Here is a 22,326-nt window from a genome sequence, read left to right on the forward strand (position 1 = left end):
GAAACTGACTAAGCTATCACTGAACACACTGCCCCAGAGTTCAACACATCATAAGAAATCTCTCCCCTGCCCCCGCAATTAGTTCTACCCAGAAAAAAATTGCTATGATTATAATTAATAGGTTTTTACATCCAGACATCTGAATCAGTGTCTAAATGCTGCATTGGACTGAATGAGGGCTAAAAACTGTGCTTGAATCCTGAGAAGACGGAGGGTCTTCGGATAGGTGGCTTCCATGTCTGAGAGACAGGCAAGTTGCCTGTTCTGGATGGGGTCATGGTCCCTCTGAAGAAAGCCTAGGGGTACTCCTGGATTCATCTTTGTCACTAGAAGCCCATGTATCCTCTGTGGTTAGCAGTGCCTTTCATCAGCTTTATCTGGTTCATCAGCTATGGCCATTCGTGGACAGGGATAGCCTGGCCACTGTAGTCCATGTGGTGGTAACCTCAAGGCTGGATTACTGCGATGTGCTCTATGTGGGTCTGCCCTTGGCCTGGGTTTGGAAGCTTCAGCTGGTGCAAAATGCGGCAGCCAGACTACTGATGGGAACACATGGCCAACAACATGTGACATCACTATTAAACCATCTGCACTGGCTGTCCATCCACTACCAAGCCATGTTTAAGGTCCTTGTATTAATTTACAAAGCCCTGAACAACTTAGGTCCAGGGTACCTCAGGGACCACCCAAATCCTTAAATCCCAGCTTGATCACTGAGATCATCTGCAGCAGTGGCTTTGGTTGTCCCCTGAGTTGGCGAGGCTTATTTAACAACACAAAATCGAGCCTTTAGTGTAATCAGCCCAGTTGTCTGGAATGATCTGCCAACAGAGGTTCAGCAGACCTTCTGTTTTAACTTTGAAATGTCTGCTGAAAACCTTTTTGTTCTGCCAGGCTTATGTAGGCAATTAAGATGTCTTTTTGCAATAGCTGACCTTTGTTTTTATTGTATTTTTCATGTTTTTTCTGCACTTTTTTTTAACCTGTTGTAAACCATTTTGATGTTTTTAGAAGAAATAGGAGTATACAAATTATCTAATAAATAAATAAATGGTTCTTAACTTTGGAAGGCTTTTGCAGGGCTTCTGTTACATAGCCTTTCTAAGAAGGGTTGCTCCGTTGCCTTATGTACTGTTTTGGTTTTTAACTTTTCATATATTTGTTTTCATCTGTATTTTAATATTTATTTATTGTAAGTCACTTTGAGTGTGCATATGTGTGTAGAGAAGCGACTAACAAATTTAATAAATAAATAGAATGAAGTGTCTCAAAGTGATTTACAGGATTAGTGGCAATCCCACATACATTTACCTGTGAGTAAGCTCTACTGAACACAGTGGGACTTATATTAAAATGTGCTAAACCAAGTGTACAAAAAATGTTCAAAATAGACACACACCACTTACCGGCTCTGTTAATGCCATATCTTTTTCCAGGAACTGAACAACACAATAGGCCAGCTAAAACACAGGTGAAAGTTTTAAATTGTATTGTTGATAATGATAATATTGTATATGTTTTCACTGTTTGGAAAGGCAATAAAACCTTTACAGTACTATGTGGCTCATGCACATAATTATTAAATCTACAAAGAGTGAGAATCCTACAAAATGGCTAAATGTTAAAGTGTTACATTATGACCTGAAAGATCTAGACTCAAATTCAAGCCTTAGGCTTGAGTGATTCTTTGCCATGAGGGAAATGGGAACTGGTCCAGGAGGGCTTCAGTGTCATAAAGTATCATGAAGTTGGTTGTTCACTTCCTTCCTAGTCAAGGGAACAGGTTCAGGGACATGCAAGGCCAAGGATGGGAAGGGGGGTGGGAGGGAGAAACTACTTACATAGAGGAAAACTCTGAGCATCACCACTGACATGCTGTTACCATCCAGGCAGTGTTTAAAATTTGTTCACTAATGTGGACTTTAGACTAAGGGATTTCCTGCTATTTCTGTTGACGAAATTTGCTGAATTATTTTTAGAAACTCCACTCCACATCTGAAAACTGGTCAAGTCTACTATACGGGAAACAGCTTCCTCTATCTCCACATTTCTAGCACCCTTCAAGTCATATTTTCAAAATATAAAAAGATTGCTTGGATTTTCAGAGAATGCTCACATCTACCACTCTTATACCTAACATTCTACAACATAATCAATTCTGAATTTCCAAGTCACTGGAAATTTTAGACTTGTTTTTGCAAGTCACTGTAATGGCATCATTAAAGTCTAGTCTGCACTCAGGCTGTTCTATATTAGCCTAGCATCTTACATCTGAATTAGTCTTCATTTCAGGGATATAAATAGCCCCTTGTAAGTATAATTCAGTATATGGGGTAGTAATGCATTAGGTAACCAACCCAGCTCTAAAGCACCAAGAGGGAAGTCTGGGGGACTGCCTTTAGCAATGTTGCTTACATGTCCTACATTGATAGTGTATCTTACAGTCATTATTCACCTTCAGTGCCCTCACGTGGTAGGTGGTTCTTATTTGTTTTATTGGTAACTTGCTCAATTCTAGTACTAAATTAGTTACTAAGCAGAGACTTAAAGACGTGTCTCCCAGGTGCATCCTTTATTTTTTAAAATTGAATGTATAAGTCAACTGTAACAGCTTAGTGCTTTCATCGAATAAATCAAGCATGTGCGAAAATATTTGTTACTGACTGTGTTCACACATTCTGAACTTTTCTTTGGAAAAAAGTACTTCTACTGCCTAAAATGTTTTTTAAATTTACATAAACCTTAGCCTACTTTAATTTAAATTTTGCAATAGAACAAAATAAAACCAGAGCATGTGATCTGATCTGTGCAGTCTAGAGTACTCTAATCAAGCTAAAATCCAAAAGCGTTTAGAGACAGACATACCTGTGCATGAAATAAAGCTAATCCCTTTGCAGTATGCATAGGAATAAGAACCTTCATAAGGAACTGTTTATGTTCTGCTTTCAGTGGCAATGCAAAACCATTGATAATGCTGAAAGAAACAAATTAGACAAGAAAGCTTATTACTGTAAGGTTAAAAAAAGTACAGTTAATATTAAAATGTAATACAAGATCAATCCACCAATGCACTAAACTGGAAATTTCTTTGGGCAGATTTTGTGAGGTCTGACAACATTAGTCTCTCTATAAATATGAACCAGCTACAGTACAAGACCAGCTATCACTCCATTTCCCCACAGGACTGTTAAGGATCTATTACAATGATCCTGTTGCTGAAGATAGTGACCACAGTGCAGCAAATCCGAAGAATTACTTATCAGGTTTGCTCCTTCTTCAGCAGCAATCAGATGCAAACCTTTTCAACCAGGGAAATGTGCCTTTGATGTTAAAAAATCCAAAGCGGACATAGCTAATTTTGTACCAATTCAGGGCAGTTTCTAACATTTTGTTCTCCATATGGAATACACTACAGTACAAGAAAAAATATATATATGAACTACATGATGATCATTCCATGACAAGGGCACAGAAGTCTATTCTATGGCATGTACATATGGTGTGTGTGTACATGCACTGAAACAGATCTGTGTGATGAAATACAATTATCAATAACTGATTTTTGCCTGCCTTTCTTTTTTTTAGAGAATGTCGTTCCTAATTAGGGGCGTATTTGTCCCCACCATAATTACAGGGAAGACTTGGGAACATTCTCGAATCAAGTGCTAGGAGCCACGTGAGATCAATCATCCTATCAGGGAGGGCGCTGAGCAGCAGATATAAGGCTGCTCCGTCCTTCCCGCGCTTGCCTTTTTCGCCTCGCGGCAGCTGCGTTTAATCCTCATTCCACGTTGCTCCATTGGCGGCTTTGGCGTTCGTTCGGAGATTTTTCATTGCTTGTGATTCCTTTGCCTCTCGTTTTCCTTTTCGAGCCTTTACTTACTATTATCGGATCTCCGACGATCAGCTGGGCATCAGGAGTCCGCCTACGCGCCCGCGGCGGCGGGGCGGCAATCCGGCTTCCTTATTTCCTGGTTTCGTTCTCTTTAGTGTTATTGCCTTTTAAGTTTCAGTTACGAGGGTTTGAGTTGTTTGTTTGTTTGTTCCTGTTTTAGTTTGTGTGTCTTAAATTAATTCTGCCTTTGCTTTAGTTAACGTTGAGATATTTGCCCCCCCCCCTCCAGTTATTCTTGTTGCGTAATTCCATTTAGATTGTTAATCCTTTTGGTTACTTTGGTCGTTACCTAATTAATTTTAGAGCAAAGGTTTAAAGATATAATAAGTATTGTTTCTGTTAATTTAATAACTAAGGTATTCCATTACTTTAAAATTCATTTACTAGTCGTTATTTATTCCGTTTATTAGTGTTAAAAATATAAATTACCCCCCCTTCCCACTTCCCTTTACCTTCAATCCTTTTTCCACTTTCCCTTTGTATATAATAAATAAATAAATGTATAAGTAAATAAGTAAATAAATAAAATATATAAATAACCAAAGAGGTTGGGTTAATTTATTAGTTGTAGTGTTATAGGCACTTGGTGTATGCTAATTATTATTATAATTTGTTGACTCCATAATTAGATTATAATAGCATTTTGGTCTTTTGTATAATTGTTGTTGTTTATTGTTTCTTACAAAATGCCTCCCAGGAAGGCTCAGCGGAAAAAAGGGGTGCGGGTGGTCAAGCAAACTACAAAGCGCCCTCTACCACAGGAGAACCTGTCTTCTGACAAAGAGGAGGATTTTGGGACCATCCGTGCCTTGGTGGCTAGGGTGGAGGCGCTGGAAAAGGAACGCAGACAGCCCCTGGATGCTGAGGCTGGCACAAGTACCGCTCCAGCAGGTAAGAAATCTGCACGGTTGGCTTCCAAAAAGCCTAAAAATCGTATTCTTGCTGATTTAGTTTCTAGAGTCGGGGTTCTGGAAGCTGTGGTACCCAGTGAGGAGCCAGCAATCCGTACGCATACTGCGTGTTTACCAGCTGATCAAGCACCTATTTCTGCTGTCACACCTTCAGTTCTGTCAGCTGCCGGGCATATGCGAAGTCAGCAGCCAGTTCCGCATGATGCTGCAGCGTTTACTCCAATGGTTTCTGGGTTTGCAGCACCTTCTGTGATTGCCTCTCCTTCGGCGTATACAGGTGAGCAAATCATGCACTCACAAGCTCGCAATACACACCCACAGGATTCCACTGCCCTTAACAGGGATATACAAACAGCTGATTCTCCTTCATTGGGAGCAGCTGCCCACCCAGTAGTGTTTATGTTGGTACCCCAGCACCCACAGCTTCCTTGGCCGGCGGCTGCAGTGAGTCCTTGGCAGCCGCCTTCGATTTCCTCTTCTCAATCACCTGCTTCTGTGTCCCTTCCATATGGGGTTTATCCTCAAGGCGATACGAACAAAAGAAAAAATTTGGAGGGGAGAGTATATTGACTTGCTTACTCTCCTGTTTCGTGAGCACGAGGCTAAGCCTAAGGACGGTCAGGAAGGGAAAGAGCGTGAGGCAGTGATCAAAAGGAAGGTGGATAGGGTGTGGCCTAATTGGTTGAACGCCTATACGATTTATATGGGTGTTATGACACAGGCTTATCCGTCTAGGGCTTTCTCCATGATAAAATATCAGGATATAGTGCATCGGGCCTTCCGAGAATTCTCTGGAACCGCTTGGCTTAGGTATGATCAGCATTTTAGACAAAGAGCAGCATTAGATCCTACCCTTCGTTGCGACATTGAACATACTGGACTGTGACTACGTTCTATGACCTCCGCCAGGCCCTCTCTTGGAGATAGGGCCGATAGTGGGCATTTATTGGCACGTGCGCAGACTTCCGCCTCTGGCTACAGCCAAGGCGGGCAGTGGGTTCAATCCCAACAAGTCTGCTGGAAATTTAATAGCAATGGCCGATGCTCTAGACGTCCCTGTAGGTTCCGACATGTTTGTGCACTGTGCTGAGGCAACCACTCTAGTTCCTCTTGCCAGAGGGCACGTACAGCTCGACAGGGTACAGGGGAGCACCCACAGCCAAAACGCGGTCTGGCAATAGCGGCTGTACGTCGCAAGGCCAGTAGCCCGATCAAGCTGGCTCCTTTGGCGAAGCTGTTAGAGCATTATCCCAATCGGCAGGCTGCTAGTTTTATACTCCAGGGTTTTACGGATGGTTTTCGTATCCCTTATGAGGGTCCTAGGATTGCTACATCGCTAGTCAATCAGCCCTCTTATAGTAATTTAGCGCCTGTAGTTTTGGCCAAGCTTCATGAGGAGATACTTGCTGATCGGATATCAGGCCCCTTCCGTTTTCCTCCTTTGGAAAATTTGAGGATTTCCCCTTTAGGTATTATCCCTAAGAAGCAGGCTGGAGAATATCGCCTGATTCATAATTTGTCATTCCCAAAAGGGGCCTCTGTCAATGATGGCATTTCCCCATTATTTGCATCAGTTAGATATACTTCTTTTGACGAGGCGGTTAGAGTAGTTAGAAAAGCTGGAAGGGGTGCTTTAATGGCAAAGTGTGATATAAAATCTGCTTTTCGCCTTTTGCCAGCACACCCTGAGGATGGGGATTTGCTTGGTTTTAAATTTCAAGATCAGTTTTACGTTGACAGAGCTATGCCAATGGGCTGTTCTGTGTCGTGCACTGCTTTTGAAGCATTGAGCACATTTCTAGAATGGGCATTGAGGAGGAAAGCATCGTCCTCCTTTTCTGCTCATTATCTTGATAATTTTTTTTTTTATTTGTGGGACCGGCCGTGTCTTTTCATAGCCTTCATTTGATGCAATCTTTTGACACTTTAACTGACGAATTGGGAGTTCTGTTAGCTCCCGAAAAGTCAGAGGGTCCTACTACTTCCCTTATTATCTTAGGGATTCAGTTAGATACTGTGACTCAGTCCTCACGTTTGCCGCTTGAGAAGTTGGTAGTACTGCGTCAACTGCTCTGTTTAGTAATAGGGTTGAAAAAGATCACACTGGCCCGGTTACAGGAACTTGTGGCCACTTAGTTTTTGCTTCCAAAGTTATTTCCCCTGGTCGTGCGTTCCTCAGGCGTTTATGTGACGCCATGAAGGGAGTTCACTCTCGCTTCCATTTCATAAGGATCACGTCAGGGATGAGAGAGGATTTGTACATGTGGCTTGCATTCCTGAAGGATTTCAATCGCCTTTCCTTTTGGAGGGAGGAATTAATTTTAGAAGCGAAATTACCGGTGCATTCTGACGCTGCCGGATGCATTGGCTTTGGGGTCATCTTTAGAGCCCAGTGGTGTGCTGAGCGATGGCCTGACAGTTGGCGAGATATCGGAATTACTTCCGATTTGACATTTTTGGAATTTTTTCCAATTGTGGTCGCTGTTCGTATCTGGCCAAAGGCATTTACAAACCGCACAGTGCACTTCTGGTGCGATAATATTTCCACAGTTAGCGTGATTAATGCCCAAACTTCTAAGTCTCCTCGTGTCATGCGCTTGGTGCACGCTTTTGTGTTGCAATGCTTGCGCTTTAATATTTTATTCCTGGCCAGACATGTTCCAGGTTTGCAGAATACAGTAGCTGATGCACTTTCACGCTTACAGATGGCGCGCTTTCGGGAGCTTGCACCTGGAGCGGCTCTGGATCCTGTACCAATCCCACCTTTCCTGTGGAACCTTGGCAACTAGAAGTTGGGGTTGCGATTGCTGCCGCTCTGGCTCCCAGTACTCAAAATGCGTATGAGCGTTCATTTGCTAAGTTCCAGACTTTCCGTATAGGCACGGAGCTGCCTTTGGGGTGGCCTATTCCTGTGGAGCATTTATTGCAGTTTATGACACATTTAAAAGGGCACAATAATTCTGTTTCTACTATCGCTGGTCACCTCTCGGCACTAGCCTTTATTTCCAAGGAAAGGGGGCTGCCGGATCATTCTGTAGATTTTAGGGTCAGATAGGTCCTTGTGGGTTGGTCGCGTTCCGCTCCCAGGTCCGCTGGCCGGAGGAGGCCAATCACGCCCAATGTCCTCCTCCAGATCCTGGCACTATTTAATTCTTTATGCTCATCTCAGTATGAGTCGCACCTGTTCGCCGCAGTAACTCTGACGATGTTTTATGGTGCTTTTCGCCCTAGCGAAGTATTCCCCCCTTCTAAGTGCGATGTGACTTTTCGAGCCTTATGCTTTGGCGATTGCACATTCGGTGCAGATATAGTGAGGTTTTCACTGCGGGTCTCTAAGACCGATCAAAGGGCCATGGCAGTATTTGTGCTTTTAAGAAGTCGCCAGCTCCAGGTATTGTGCCCTGTGTCTGCAATGCGACAATTCTTATCCATTCAGCCAGCGGGCCAGTGTTATTTGTTCATACATATGGATGGTACTGCCCTGACTCAATTTCAATTTTGGGCCGTTGTTCGGCGGGCCTTGTTGGCCAGTGGTCGCGATGCTGGAGTCTATGGGCTGCATTCTTTCCGGATTGGTGCAGTTACAGCTGCGGCCCTTGTGGGCATGAGTATCAGCGAGATACAGGCGATCAGAAAGTGGCGTTCCGATGCATTTAAGTCTTACGTCAGGTTTTAACAGATGACTTTGTTTTTGTTTCCTGTAGGTTTGACAAACATCCCAATTCCTGTCAGGATTGTCTTGTGTGGCCACTCAATTGTGTTTTGGGCTCATCGGAGGGCATCCTCGTCTGTTTATGGAACACAGCTGCAGCTTTCTGCCACAGCTACGATTCAGTGGGAAGCCCGGAGGGGCATGTTATGGGATGCGTTGCTGCCTGCTGTGTGCCGGATCATGTCATTGGCTGACAGGCCGCACATATTGTTAATTCATTTGGGTGAAAATGATTTGGTGCAGCGTCCTGGGTTGGATTTGCTGCTAAAAGTTACGTGTGATCTCACGTGGCTTATTAGATCATATCCCCATCTTCTGCTTGTATGGTCTGAAATGCTTGTTAGAAGGGTTTGGAGGGGTGCTGTTCACCCCAATAAGATAGATAGAGCTAGGAAATGGGTCAACAGGAAGGTTAGGGATTTAGTTTTGTCTCTTGGTGGGGCAGTTCTTTCTCATGATAGGATTAGGTTCCATGCCCCACATCTATTTCGAGATGATGGTGTTCATCTTTCTGAGCAAGGGTGTGACCTGTTTTTGGAGGATCTTATGGGGGGATTAAGGGGATTGTTATCCTCATTGGGTGGAGGGGACCAAGCTTAAGCTGATCCCCTCTTGTGGCATAGAATTCGGGCAGGTGAGGTATATGGGGGTTAAAATTAGGTGGTTAAGGCATCATGAAAAAGGGGCACTTCCTAGGGAACCATCAGGGCTTTGTGTCCGGTGGGGATCTGTGTTGTGTCCTTGTGGGACCGGCTTGCGCATCATGGTGAACGCCTGTACGACAGGGCCATGGTGTGGGGGTTGGAACCACACAGCTGGCTCCAGGAGCAAGGAGGGAGGAATTCACCCACGTCCTTGACTATGGAGTCACGTGATGATGAGAAGTGATGCCTTAAGAAGGTGAGGGTGTAATCCCTCGTTGTTAGGTTTAGCCTCACCTGCCCGAAAAGATATAGATTTGAATAATTGGCTGTATTGCATTGGATTTAGGATGTTATATTTTAATAAATATAACATTATACCAGTTTGGTGTCATGAGTCTTCTTTGTGTGGGGGCAATAGTTCTCCATACCAGCAATTCATAGTGATTGGAATGAGGCTCAGAATGCCCCTTTTTAGTATTTTGAGGAGAAGCATTTGCTTTCTAATTTAGACAGTGCTAAATTACCATAGTCACCATAAGGAATCCTCTTTTTGAGTTCTCTTGAAAAATGCATTCTGTTTTAGCACTGTTTAGATGGGACTATAGTTGAACTGGAAGAAATAGTTTTGGTGAATTGTCCCTTCATATGAAAGGTCATACAACTAAAGAATTTAACTATAAAACTAACGTTTTAGAGAAAGGGAGAGACAGACAGGCATCATGGGAAATATATTCAGCCACCTTCTGTTCTCTGCAGATCCCTTAATCAGAGCTTGGAAAAGTTACTTTTTTGAACTACAACTCCCATCAGCCCAATCCAGTGGCCATGATGGCTGGGGCTGATGGGAGCTGTAGTTTTAAAAAGTAACTTTTCCAAGCTCTGCCATAGCTGTAGCATCACATGGTATTTTGACAGTTTTAGTTTACAGTTTAATCATATAACAGGAAGTGAGAGAAAGGATTCACAACATACCGCTGCAGTGCTGCAGTAATGGGATGATCCTGAGGTCACATTGCAACAATGAGTTAGCGCATTAGCTAAATGCAACCTGAGATATAAAACCTAACACAAAGCAGAAACAAAAGCCACCATTCTGGGCTAAACTAGAAGTGAATGATGGCAGCCCCAATTACATAAACCTGGAACGGTCCAAATCACATATAGAGGAGCCAATATTTAGTTGCAAATGGGGCCACGGCCGAAAGATTTGACTTGTTGTGCCCACTGTTGTCTCCCCATAGCCTCTCCCCAACCCTTTTCATCAAACCAAACTAAACCACTTTTGTTATGAGAGCTTGGCTGAGGGGAATTGCATTCAATGAGAAGAGAGGTTCTGCATTCATCACCTTCAAGCCCCTTTTACTATTAGAATCGGATTTTCCAGTCATTTCTTTCTGCATTTAACACGCACAGAATTTCTGCTCATAGTCAGGAAGTACAATAAAAAACAAAGCCCATCAAATCTTTTGAATGTAGCCCAAATGGCTATGCCAATTTCTGTGCCAAAAAAAAAAAGGGAGGGGGGAGAAACACCCACCACTCTGCCTGATTGGCCAACTAGTGACAGGGTAAACCTACCTTCCTAGTATCTCAAGTAGCTCAGCAACACCATTAAAATGTTCTGTTTCATATATAAACCTGTCAGGATACATTTGCAGTCAGTCAATATATCAGGAAAATGGAAACAGGGAAAATAAAATCTTATACATACAAAAAAAGACACATTCAAGTTTCTCTTCTTTTTTTGCCTAAACTTCAAATCTGTGGCACAGTCCAACCCTATCCCATGATTTAGATGCTGAGGTGTAAACAAAGCATTGAACTAGCTTCAGCTGATGCGGCCTGATAATGTGGACAAGGTGCTTGCAACAATGCAGCCAGCAACATGTCTTCTTGACCCTTGCCCTTCTTGGCTTGTTAAAGGCTTGCCGAGGGGGTTTAACCGAGTGGATCCAGGGTGCGGACAATGCATCATTGTGGGAGGGAGTGGTTCCAACCATCCTGAAAGAGGTGGTGATCCGACCACTCCTGAAAAAGCCCACCTTGGACCCATTGGTTTGTGACAACTACCACCCAGTCACAAACACCTCCTTCTTAGGGGAGGTGATTGGGAGGGCTGTGGCGCAGCAGTTGTAGGTAGTCTTGGATGAAACAGATTATCTTGACCCATTCCAGTCTGGATTCAGGCCTGGTTGTGGGACTATATCAGCCTTGGTCACCCTGATGGATGACCTTTATTGGGCAAAGGACAGGGGGAGTGCGACCCTGTTATTCTTACTTGATCTCTCAGTGGCTTTTGATACCATTGACCACGATACCCTTCTGGGCCAACTTGGTAAGACGGGTATTGGAGACACTGTTTTATCCTATCTTTAGGGTCATTTTCAGAAAATAGCATTGGGTGATTGTCTTTCGCCCCCCTGGCAGTTGTGCTGTGGGGTGCCACAGGGTACCATATTGTCCCCCATGCTGTTTAACATCTACATGAAGCCACTGCAAGCAGTCATTAGGAAATTTCGGGCATGGTCTCAGCAGTACATAGGAACATAAGAAGAGCCTGCTGGATCAGGCCAGTGGCCCATCTAGTCCAGCATCCTGTTCTCACAGTGGCCAACCAGGTGCCTGGGGGAAGCCCGCAACCAGGACCTGAGTGCAAGAACACTCTCCCCTCCTGAGGCTTCGGCAACTGGTTTTCAGAAGCATGCTGCCTCTGACTAGGGTGGCAGAGCACAGCCATCACGGCTAGTAGTCATTGATAGCCCTGTCCTCCATGAATTTGTCTAATCTTCTTTTAAAGCCGTCCAAGCTGGTGGCCATTACTGCATCTTGTGGGAGCAAATTCCATAGTTTAACTATGCGCTGAGTAAAGAAGTACTTCCTTTTGTCTGTCCTGAATCTTCCAACATTCAGCTTCTTTGAATGTCCACGAGTTCTAGTATTATGAGAGAGGGAGAAGAACTTTTCTCTAACCACTTTCTCAATGCCATGCATAATTTTATACACTTCTATCATGTCTCCTCTGACCCGCCTTTTCTCTAAATTAAAAAGCCCCAAATGCTGCAACCTTTCCTTGTAAGGGAGTCGCTCCATCCCCTTGATCATTCTGGTTGCCCTCTTCTGAACCTTTTCCAACTCTATAATCTCCTTTTTGAGATGAGGCGACCAGAACTGTACACAGTATTCCAAATGCGGCCGCACCATAGATTTATACAATGGCATGATGATATCGGCTGTTTTATTTTCAATACCTTTCCTAATTATCCCTAGCATGGAATTCGCCTTTTTCACAGCTGCCGCACACTGGGTCGACATTTTCATTGTGCTGTCCACTACAACCCCAAGGTCTCTCTCCTGGTCAGTCACCGCCAGTTCAGACCCCATGAGCGTATATGTGAAATTAAGATTTTTTGCTCCAATATGCATAATTTTACACTTGTTTATATTGAATTGCATTTGCCATTTTTCCGCCCATTCACTCAGTTTGGAAAGGTCTTTTTGGAGCTCTTCGCAATCCCTTTTTGTTTTAACAACCCTGAACAATTTAGTGTCATCAGCAAACTTGGCCACTTCACTGCTCACTCCTAATTCTAGGTCATTAATGAACAAGTTGAAAAGTACAGGTCCCAACACCGATCCTTGAGGGACTCCACTTTCTACAGCCCTCCATTGGGAGAACTGTCCGTTTATTCCTACTCTCTGCTTTCTGCTTCTTAACCGATTCCTTATCCACAAGAGGACCTCTCCTCTTATTCCATGACTGCTAAGCTTCCTCAGAAGTCTTTGGTGAGGTACCTTGTCAAAAGCTTTTTGAAAGTCTAAGTACACTATGTCCACTGGATCACCTCTATCTATATGCTTGTTGACACTCTCAAAGAATTCTAATAGGTTACTGAGACAGGACTTTCCCTTGCAGAAGCCATGTTGGCTCTGCTTCAGCAAGGCTTGTTCTTCTATGTGCTTAGTTAATCTAGCTTTAATAATACTTTCTACCAGTTTTCCAGGGACAGAAGTTAAGCTAACTGGCCTGTAATTTCTGGGATCCCCTCTGGATCCCTTTTTGAAGATTGGCGTTACATTTGCCACTTTCCAGTCCTCAGGCACGGAGGAGGACCCAAGGGACAAGTTACATATTTTAGTTAGCAGATCAGCAATTTCACATCTGAGTTCTTTGAGAACTCTCGGGTGGATGCCATCCGGGCCCGGTGATTTGTCAGTTTTTATATTGTCCATTAAGCCTAGAACTTCCTCTCTCGTTACCGCTATTTGTCTCAGTTCCTCAGAATCCCTTCCTGCAAATGTTAGTTCAGGTTCAGGGATCTGCCCTATATCTTCCACTGTGAAGACAGATGCAAAGAATTCATTTAGCTTCTCTGCAATCTCCTTATCGTTCTTTAGTACACCTTTGACTCCCTTATCATCCAAGGGTCCAATCGCCTCCCTAGATGGTCTCCTGCTTTGAATGTATTTATAGAATTTTTTGTTGTTGGTTTTTATGTTCTTAGCAATGTGCTCCTCAAATCAGTACACTGATACCCAGCTCTATTTCTCTGTAAATCTGAACTGGGAGAGGCCGTGCAAGCCCTGGACCGCTGCCTGGACTTGGGGGTGGGCTGGATGAGGGCCAATAAACTGAGTTTAAATCCTAGCAAGATGGAGATGCTGTGGGTTGGTGGTTCCCGAATTCAGATAATTTGTCAGTTGCCTGCTTTGGATGAGGTCATACTCCCTTTGAAAGGTCTGTATTATGGGGGTGCTCCTGAATCTATCTTTGTCGCTAGAGGCTTAGGTGACCTCAGTGACTAGAAGTACCTCTAATGAGCTTTGGCTGATAAGACAGCTGTGGCCATTTTTGGACCGCGATAGCCTGACCACTGTTGTCCATGCACTGGTAACCTCCAGGTCGGATTACCGTAGCGTGCTCTATGTGGGGCTACACTTGAGGTTGGTACAGAAGCTGCAGCTGGTGCAAAATGTGGCAGCGAGACTGCTCACTGGGGCAGGGTGTTGCCAACATGTCACCCCACTGCTGAAAGAATTGCACTGGCTACCTATTAGCTACTGGGCTAACTTCAAGGTTCTAGTTTTGGTCTACAAAGCCGTATACAGCTTGGGACCAGGATACCTGAAAGACCGTCTTATCCCTTATATGCCTCCAGGTGAGGGCCTCCTGCAAATACCATCATATCAGGGGGTCCATTCTGCGCAACATGGGAGATGGACCTTTAGTGCAGTGGCACCTACCCCTTGGAATTCCCTCCCCTTAAATAATAGACAGGCACCATCTCTGTTATCTTTTCGGCACCTACTGAAGACTCTTTCAACAAGCCTTTTAAGTAGAGTCCTTATCCCAGTCTGCTTCTGAGTTGGAATTACTTTTTAATATGTTTTTAAACCTTCCCTTTTAAAAAATAGATGTTTTTAAAGCTTTTTAAAAATGTTTTAAAAGATGCTTTGTTTTAATTTTTTAAAGTCTGTTTTTATGATGTGTTAAAGTGTTTTTAGTGCCTTTGTTGGTCTCCTTCGGCTCCTACTGGGAGAAAGGGCGGGATGTAAATATAAATAAATAAATAAAATAACTAGCTAGTATCTTAGAAGGTACAAGACTATAGCTGCGAAGCTCAGCCTCATTTTCCTTTAGAAATAAGGGAAACCATTTGCAGTACAATACAATGTTGCCCAAGCACTAGAGGTAGGTAGGTTAGGAATACATCTAGGACATATTGCACCATGTTTTGTTTCTAGCAATCATCATTAAATGTCCATTCATGCATACAATATGTCATATCAGCAACCAATCACACTCCATCTTCTACTAAAATAGAAGTTCCCAAACTGTGGTCTGACAGCTGCATTCAGGTGGTCCGCAGCATGTCCACATTAAATATTCATATTGAATTTTTAATTGTATTTTATTTCTTTTATTTTTATACTATACTTTATTGTATTACAATTTGAACTCTATGGAATGCAAATAGTAATACGATAAAATACAATATATAAAAAATAAAAGCAGCAATAAAAATACAATTAAAAATCATACAGCATCTAGTATAGCACATTACAATTACTAGAACAAGCAGAAAAATCATTAAGTGGTCCGTTAAGAGCACCAGCAATTTTCAAGGGGTCCATGGGAACCACTATACTAAAAAATATCAAGCATTATGACAGGTAAGATGTCTATGAGTAGAGGACTTTTATGGATATTGTGGAGAACCTTGGGTAGACATAATAGGTGTGGTCTTTACCAACTGCGCTGCACCTTTCTGCCTCTTCATGGAGACCAGATAACCCAAGAGTTATGGGAAGGTTTTGTTCCTCCCATGTAGTGTATTTACCAGCTGTCTCCGAAGATGAAGCCAGTTTACTTTGTCCCTTTGTTCACTTTATTGACTATGTCACAGTGTGACAGACGTTAAGGGGCTGCCTTTTTTAATATGTAAATTGCCACTTCACTAGACAACTATGGCAAACATAAATTTTCCAGAGGAATTACAACTGGTCAAGAAAAAGTATACTTATCTTTGAAGTTTGTCCCTTCCACAATAAAATAAATTCCTTGCACATGCTCACTTCCCCAGTGCTGAATCAACTTTTAATGTCCACAAGTTAATGACAGCCTGAACTGTTGTTTCACGCTTAAAGCCTCCAGCTTCATTTTACAAACAATGATTGCTTCCATCTGCCTTTTGTATATAATATTTTGCGTCTGAAACTTGGTTATTGTCAGAGTCAGCTGGATTATCTGTTTACATCTCCTCTTGTATGCCCTAGACTGGAACCTATATGGGTCATTTGTTTTTTAGGTCTTTGCATTTTGAAAGAGCAGAAGCCGCCTATCTTTTAGGAGGAAAACTGACTGAAAACTGCTTTTTGGATGCATTTTATTCATATCTTATTTGAAAGTCAGTTAATGAATTTATATCAGTCACAATGAATTCAATCAGTTTAACTGAAATTAAGTGTGCATAGGATAGCCACAAGGCTGCACTTCTGTTTGGGCTTTTGGAGAGGATATGAAGAATGTTTTTGGGTTTTTTTAAAGGTACCTTAAGGGGGAAGCACTCAATATTTTCTTAATCCTTTAACCCAACAGCAGTTGTTTTTATATCAATTTCTTTAAAAGGTATGAGAAGGATTTTTTTAAAATCTCTATATAACTGAATAAGCACACTAATAAAAGTTTGTGAGCTAGTAATTTAAATTTTTAAAGTATATTTGCAGGACTAGTTTAAATGTTTTGTAAATAACTACACATATTATACCTGAGAAAAATATTGTTGATTTGTTTTCTGATGAATGCTCTTAATCCAAGGAATTTGCCATAAATTCGATGAAGCACTGTTTTTAGGAAGTCGCGCTCTCGTGGATCTTCGCTATCAAAAAGCTCCAGCAGCTATTAATAAAGTATTACTTATTATGTCAGTCACCAGTAACTAAAGTCCTAATTGGAATAAAAACAGTTCCACCTTACTTACTTCCCCCTTCCCCTACATTATACCAAAATTAAACACAGGATAGATTCAGTGACATGTTCCCAAATATTACTTCAAACAAATATGCATCTCAGGTGAGCTCTCAATGTATGCCTTCTTTATAAACCAGCATAACATAAGAAATAGCAAAAGCATAAATATCCATCTCATCCAGTCCATGGGGAAGGGTGGGGAACACAGAAAATCTACAGCAGGGAAATACCGTTATTGGGACTAACCAAACCACAATTATCGTGTGACATTTTGGTTGGTCCCAATAAAGGTACTGCCCTACTTTAGAGACCAGAAACAGTATTAATGACATGTAATAATTTCACAAGGCATTTCCTTAAGACTGGTTACAATTATACATACTGTATCTGATCCACTTAATCAATGGGAACGACGCACAAACAAACAGAGGTTGCATAAGCAAATCCCACTAAAAACAGGTCTTAGTCATACTTAAAAAATTTAAACCACATTATTTCAGTGTGACTCAGGTTTGGCTAATTTACTCTGAAATGAGCCCAATGTTCCTAAGTGGCAACATTAAGTAGCTTCTCCACCACAGTTTTGTTTCTCCCTACAATGATACACGCAACGCTGGCTCAGATTCAGAGTTCCCATAAATGGAACTCTGCTCATGGGATGCTCCTGCTGGCGGAGTTCTCAATCAAGTCTTCCTTCCCTCTGCAGTCTGAAAATGATTATTGGGGGTCGCTCCAGAATACTGTTAGGGAGGTGTGCAGGTGTGTTAGGGAGATGCTGCAGAGAGAAGGGTTATCTGCAAAAATCACTTAATCTTCCCTTCCTTCAGCAGGAGCATCTAGTGGACCAAAACTCTCCCATAAACTAAAGAATCTCTTTTATGGAAGAGGATCCTTGGATCCAAGCCATTACCTTTAGATAAAATAATACATTAAATATTTCAAATGAATATTTACCTGCTGTACAAATTTCTGGTCAATATGACGTTTCGCAATGCTAGGCTGGAAATCAGGACTTTCTAAAAACCTTAGTAAAAATTCATATACCAGCTATGAAAGAATAAAATGAAGACATATTTAGAAAATATACCTTCACGTGCAATACATTCACAAATTTCAAAGCAGCAAAGAAGTTACACTATATAAAGGGCCATCTAGAAGGCAGCAGAAATGTGTTCCAAATAAAATTCAACCTGTTGGTATTAGGCTTTAATAGGCTACGAGCACAATCCAACTCGTATTTAAGCTGGGCTGAGGGGAATTGGATATGGCCAACCTCCAGCTCAGCTGGCAGGATCCCAGCTCAGCCCCTCACCCCAGCTCAGCTGTGGCGGAGGTGGGACCCTGCCAGTTCAGCCAGGGGTCTGCTGGGGAGGCCCAGCCTAGCTGAAGGGGTGCTAGTGGAAGCCAGCATAAGACCCGATAAAGGAACATTTGGGGCCGTGTTGAAGGAGGGGCTGTGGGGGGGACTTACACAACATCCAACTCCCGTTCGGAGCACTCCTGTGGATCCCGAGCTGGGCCAAAGTTACGCCGAGGAAAAGGTCGGTCTAAGAAAATAATTACAATGGAAGTCTATGGAGAGCGCTTACTCCCTGGTAGGGGTATTAATGAGAGCCAGCTTTTACTTTCCAGTCTCCGTGCACAGCTTGCAGTTGAGCCCTCGCTCAGCCAGCCTGGAGGCTCCTGAACAGCAATTGGATGCTGCAGACCTTCCTGCCAGCACCCCTTGCGCCAGATTCCCATGTGTTGGATTGCTCTGTAAGTTGTTCAGGCTCTTAAGAAACCACCTCTTTTTCTGTGTTCTACTGTGATCTTTCAGCAGCCAAGGTGTCTGTTAGGCTTAGTGCAGACACAATGTTTTTCTGATCTCTTAACCACTGTTACCTATTGTTAAGGTATCAGGGATGTTTCTCCTCTCGCTGCTGCCTTAGTTTGAAGTCTCTCTTTAATCTCCCACTCAAATCATCCCTTCCTTCCTTTTTCAGTATAAACTATTACTAATATTACCCTGCACTGAGTTCATCACTAACCATTGTTACCTTTAAATAGTTTGAAACCATAGCTGGAAGGGGATTTCAAACTCTGGTTTGAAGCCAAGTTATCTATGATTAAGTTTAGAACCATAGGCTGGCAGCAGGGAGTAGAAGATCCAAGCTAAGGCACAAAGAAATCAAGCATGAAATGAGAGTTATGTACACCCAGATCAAGAAGGATGAGAACCAAGAGACTTAGATTTGCAGTAAGATAATCAGTAATTTTATTGAGGGTCAGTTTCAGTGGAGTGTAAAGAATGAAAGCCGGGGGTTCAGCAAATGACTAAGTAAACCTCAAGTTCCCGGAGTTGGGAAGTGGATGTAGAAGGGAAATCAGATGGTAGTCAGAGGTGCAGAATAAGCGAAGCAGCAGTTTAAGAGACATGATACAAAATCCTGCACAAAATATTATATAGTTACTTAGGCATGAAAGGTATATATTACATTTCTAGAACTGCTGCCATCTACCATACTATTGGCATGAAATTAATACAGGAGCAGCATGAATTGGAAAAACAAGTACTTAAAGGAATAATATACCTGTATATGGGGCCATGAGGCTTCTAATGTAGGCTCATCTTCTTCTGGATCAAAATCTGGATTTTCACTTGGTGGAAGTGTTCTGAAGATATTAGAACCAATCTGGAGGAAAATAGTTACAATTTTAAGGTAATTTACTTGTGCCCAATGAAGGACACATAATACATATATGGCTGTTTACATCTGTTCTCCAAAGCCAAATTCTTGCTTCTTCATGTGAATTTATGAAGCTGCCTTGTACTTTCAAGCCACTGATCCCACTTAGCCTAGTACGGTCTGTTCTCCTTGACAGTGGCCTATCCAAGTCTTGCTACACAAGATCCCTTCAACTGACAGGTGAACAACCTGCAGCACAGTAGGTACCCTGCAGCCCCAATATTTTACATGGCCCTCAGCACCTCCTGAAGCTGCCCCATTCTTCCACTCTAACATTCCTTCCTTCTTGTTCATTGCCTAATTTTCCTGGTTTTAAAAAGTCCTTCTCCCCTCTTTCTATGTGGTTTCTGAACAAGTGGGGCACAATTTTTGTTTTTTGTTTAAGTTTAACTGGCATGCTGCGGACTGAAGCAGCCTGGAACCTTATGCATGCACTCTACCACTGTGCAATGACCTCTCAAAAAGACCCAGAGAACAAGTAATGCACAGAAATATGAGATTCCTCAATTCTCTTTATGTGAAGTTAAGTACTGAAAAAGTAATGCAACACAAAATAGACCGTATAACCTCCACTGGATTGTTTTGAATGTTGTATTTTAAAGTTGTCGTAACTTGCCTTGGAACTTTGGATGAAGGGAGAGTAATAAATGTTGATATTAATATTAATATTAATAAGAATACCAGATCAGTGTACTTGTCAATCTAACTCAGTATTGTCTTACTCTGACAGGTAGGAACAGCTATTCAAAGTCTCAGGCAGGATCTTTTGCAAGAGATTATCCAGCTTTTCTGGTTTATGGGCTTTGAGGGCGGAGCTTACCAAAACTCCAAGACCATTTGTACGAGGGGAAAGGCATTATTTATTTATTTATTTTAGACAATTTGTACACCGCTTAAATTTAATTGAAACTTATATGTGGTGTACAACATAAGCTAAAACATAACATCTTAAAAACAGCAAATACCTTAAAAACCTCACTATAAAATACAGTTAATAATGGAACAGAACATCCTTTTTAGTATCTACACTGAATATAAAAATGAACTACAAAAAATACAAAAAAAATCATAACATAGTAGACTGAACAAAATATCCCCTAAGCCTCAAGAAAAAGCAAATACAAATCACGTTTTTAAAAAATCAACCATATTTTAAACATGGTAGATTAAACAAAGAAAAGGAACTTATTTCTTAATCACTATATAGTAAAAAAGCAAATAATTAAAACAGCCAGTCCCCTTTATAACAGCAAACAGAATTTCATCAACTACAGTTGGAAATAGATACAGTTTAGTTTATTCAAGCACACCCTTGCAAGATTAATATAATCAAGTTCATCAAGCACATCAACATTCTAAACCAATGCATGCACGCTCGCTATTTTAGCACACCTCAAATCACACTCTGCAAGCACCCACATAATTCAATCTCACATCCTAAATACAACAGCACACTCGCAAGTCCACACCATGAGAACCAGTCAAATCTAAATATATACAAACAAGCTACAGTACACACACACTCTAAACAAAACATTCATACCAAGCACTCCCCCCTTGTCTCTCACTCAAGGGGGCAGAAACAAGACCTACCAGGCTCTCACCCTGGGGCTATAGAAATCACTTTTTCCGACACAGTAGGCAGTCACACTTCTCTAGTCTCACTCAAGGTACCAAACACTATTCAGGTATCAAGCGTTCACCCAAAACAGGGACAGGCATTCAGTCACAACAACCTATCAGTTTGTCTGTCTCTCATCAATACTTGCACAGTGTGTCGACGATTTCTCTTGAAGGGGAATGGATTCCAAATCGACTCCAAGGGAACTCCAAGTATGCACTCAGCAGTGCACTTTGCACGACGCAGAGGAGTGTGCTGAGGCTCTGCTTCAGGCAGCCCCTCCCCTTTATATACCTGGAACCGGATCCAAATGAAACCAAAAAAATCTAGAGGTTTTCAGGAATAGTTATTTTGGTATATTCAGGTTCCATCATATCTGTGTTTCATTTGCTGAACATCATTCTGGATTACAGCCAGCATTTTTTTTAAAAAAGGTCCATACCGCCACCCCCCCCCCCAGAAATAAAATCATGCATAATATTTAAAAAAGAAAAATGTGTGAGATTGAACATGACCCTGGAACGGATCACTCCAGTACAGTATATATATTTTTCAGCTCCTCTTTTGATCTCTTGTAACATATCAAATTTGGTGAAGAGTGTCACCCTAGTAGACGTGTTAGAGATTTAAGGAACAAAGCAATACAGTTTGTATTAGCAATACTCTAGATACACAAGTAACCAGCTTCAAGTAATCATCTGTTTTTATTCTTTGAACACCCCAAGAACTTTTTTTTTAAATTGGATATGGATTTGTAATCAGACAGTTCTTCAATTTTTTCTGAAATCTTATTTCAGAAGACCATAATAGGACAAGACCAAAATAAAGAAGAAAACTCAGCACTGGGGGCACCACCAGTTATACTATGTACACACACATACTCAACCTTAAACTACGGAGACTGATCCATACTAGGAGGGGCACAGCAGGCACAGAGGATCCAGGCCTGAGGCCTAAAGACATCAAGGAAACCCTGGTCCTCCTCGAACCATTTCAACCTAAATAGATAGCACACTCAACCAGATGTCCAAGTTAGGACTGAAATGGCCAAGGCAAGCAACACAGTATATGTATATAGTGTGCATGCATGCATGCATACATACATATAAATATTCACTAATAGGCAAAAAACCTTGCGGTTTAAGAACATACCTATAGCCCACAGATATTTCTATCAAACTTTAAAAAGCAGGGAAATTGGGCAGCTATAGTGAATGCACCAGGGGAACAGGAGACCTGACCTCCGCCCTGAGATATTGGACTGCCCTACAAATTGGTCAAAATGCAAACACAATTTGGGTTGGTCTTTCACAGTCCAATCCACTTGCTGTGTAGCTTGCAAGAAT

At 42.0% G+C, this 22,326-nt stretch overlaps 2 protein-coding genes across 2 annotated transcripts in view; one reads left to right on the forward strand and one right to left on the reverse strand.

Moving 5' to 3' along the window:
- PPP2R5A (protein phosphatase 2 regulatory subunit B'alpha) overlaps positions 1–22,326 on the reverse strand; it is a 98,993-nt gene that overhangs the window by 13,743 nt on the left and 62,924 nt on the right. The window contains exons 3-8 of the mRNA XM_061625266.1: positions 19,204–19,305; positions 17,585–17,677; positions 16,428–16,558; positions 10,741–10,800; positions 2,866–2,974; positions 1,407–1,460 (exon numbers count right to left, since the gene is read on the reverse strand). Of these exons, the coding sequence (XP_061481250.1) occupies positions 1,407–1,460; positions 2,866–2,974; positions 10,741–10,800; positions 16,428–16,558; positions 17,585–17,677; positions 19,204–19,305 (549 nt within the window). The remainder of the gene's footprint in view (positions 1–1,406; positions 1,461–2,865; positions 2,975–10,740; positions 10,801–16,427; positions 16,559–17,584; positions 17,678–19,203; positions 19,306–22,326) is intronic.
- Positions 4,387–9,560, forward strand: LOC133383826 (uncharacterized). The gene is made up of 2 exons (XM_061625265.1): positions 4,387–5,083; positions 8,511–9,560. Exons 1-2 carry the CDS (start codon positions 4,582–4,584, stop codon positions 9,116–9,118), a joined length of 1,110 nt encoding a protein of 369 aa, XP_061481249.1. The 5' UTR covers positions 4,387–4,581; the 3' UTR covers positions 9,119–9,560.

This window comes from Rhineura floridana, chromosome 4 (genome assembly GCF_030035675.1).
Source record: "Rhineura floridana isolate rRhiFlo1 chromosome 4, rRhiFlo1.hap2, whole genome shotgun sequence".
NCBI classification, from domain to species: Eukaryota; Metazoa; Chordata; class Lepidosauria; order Squamata; family Rhineuridae; genus Rhineura; species Rhineura floridana.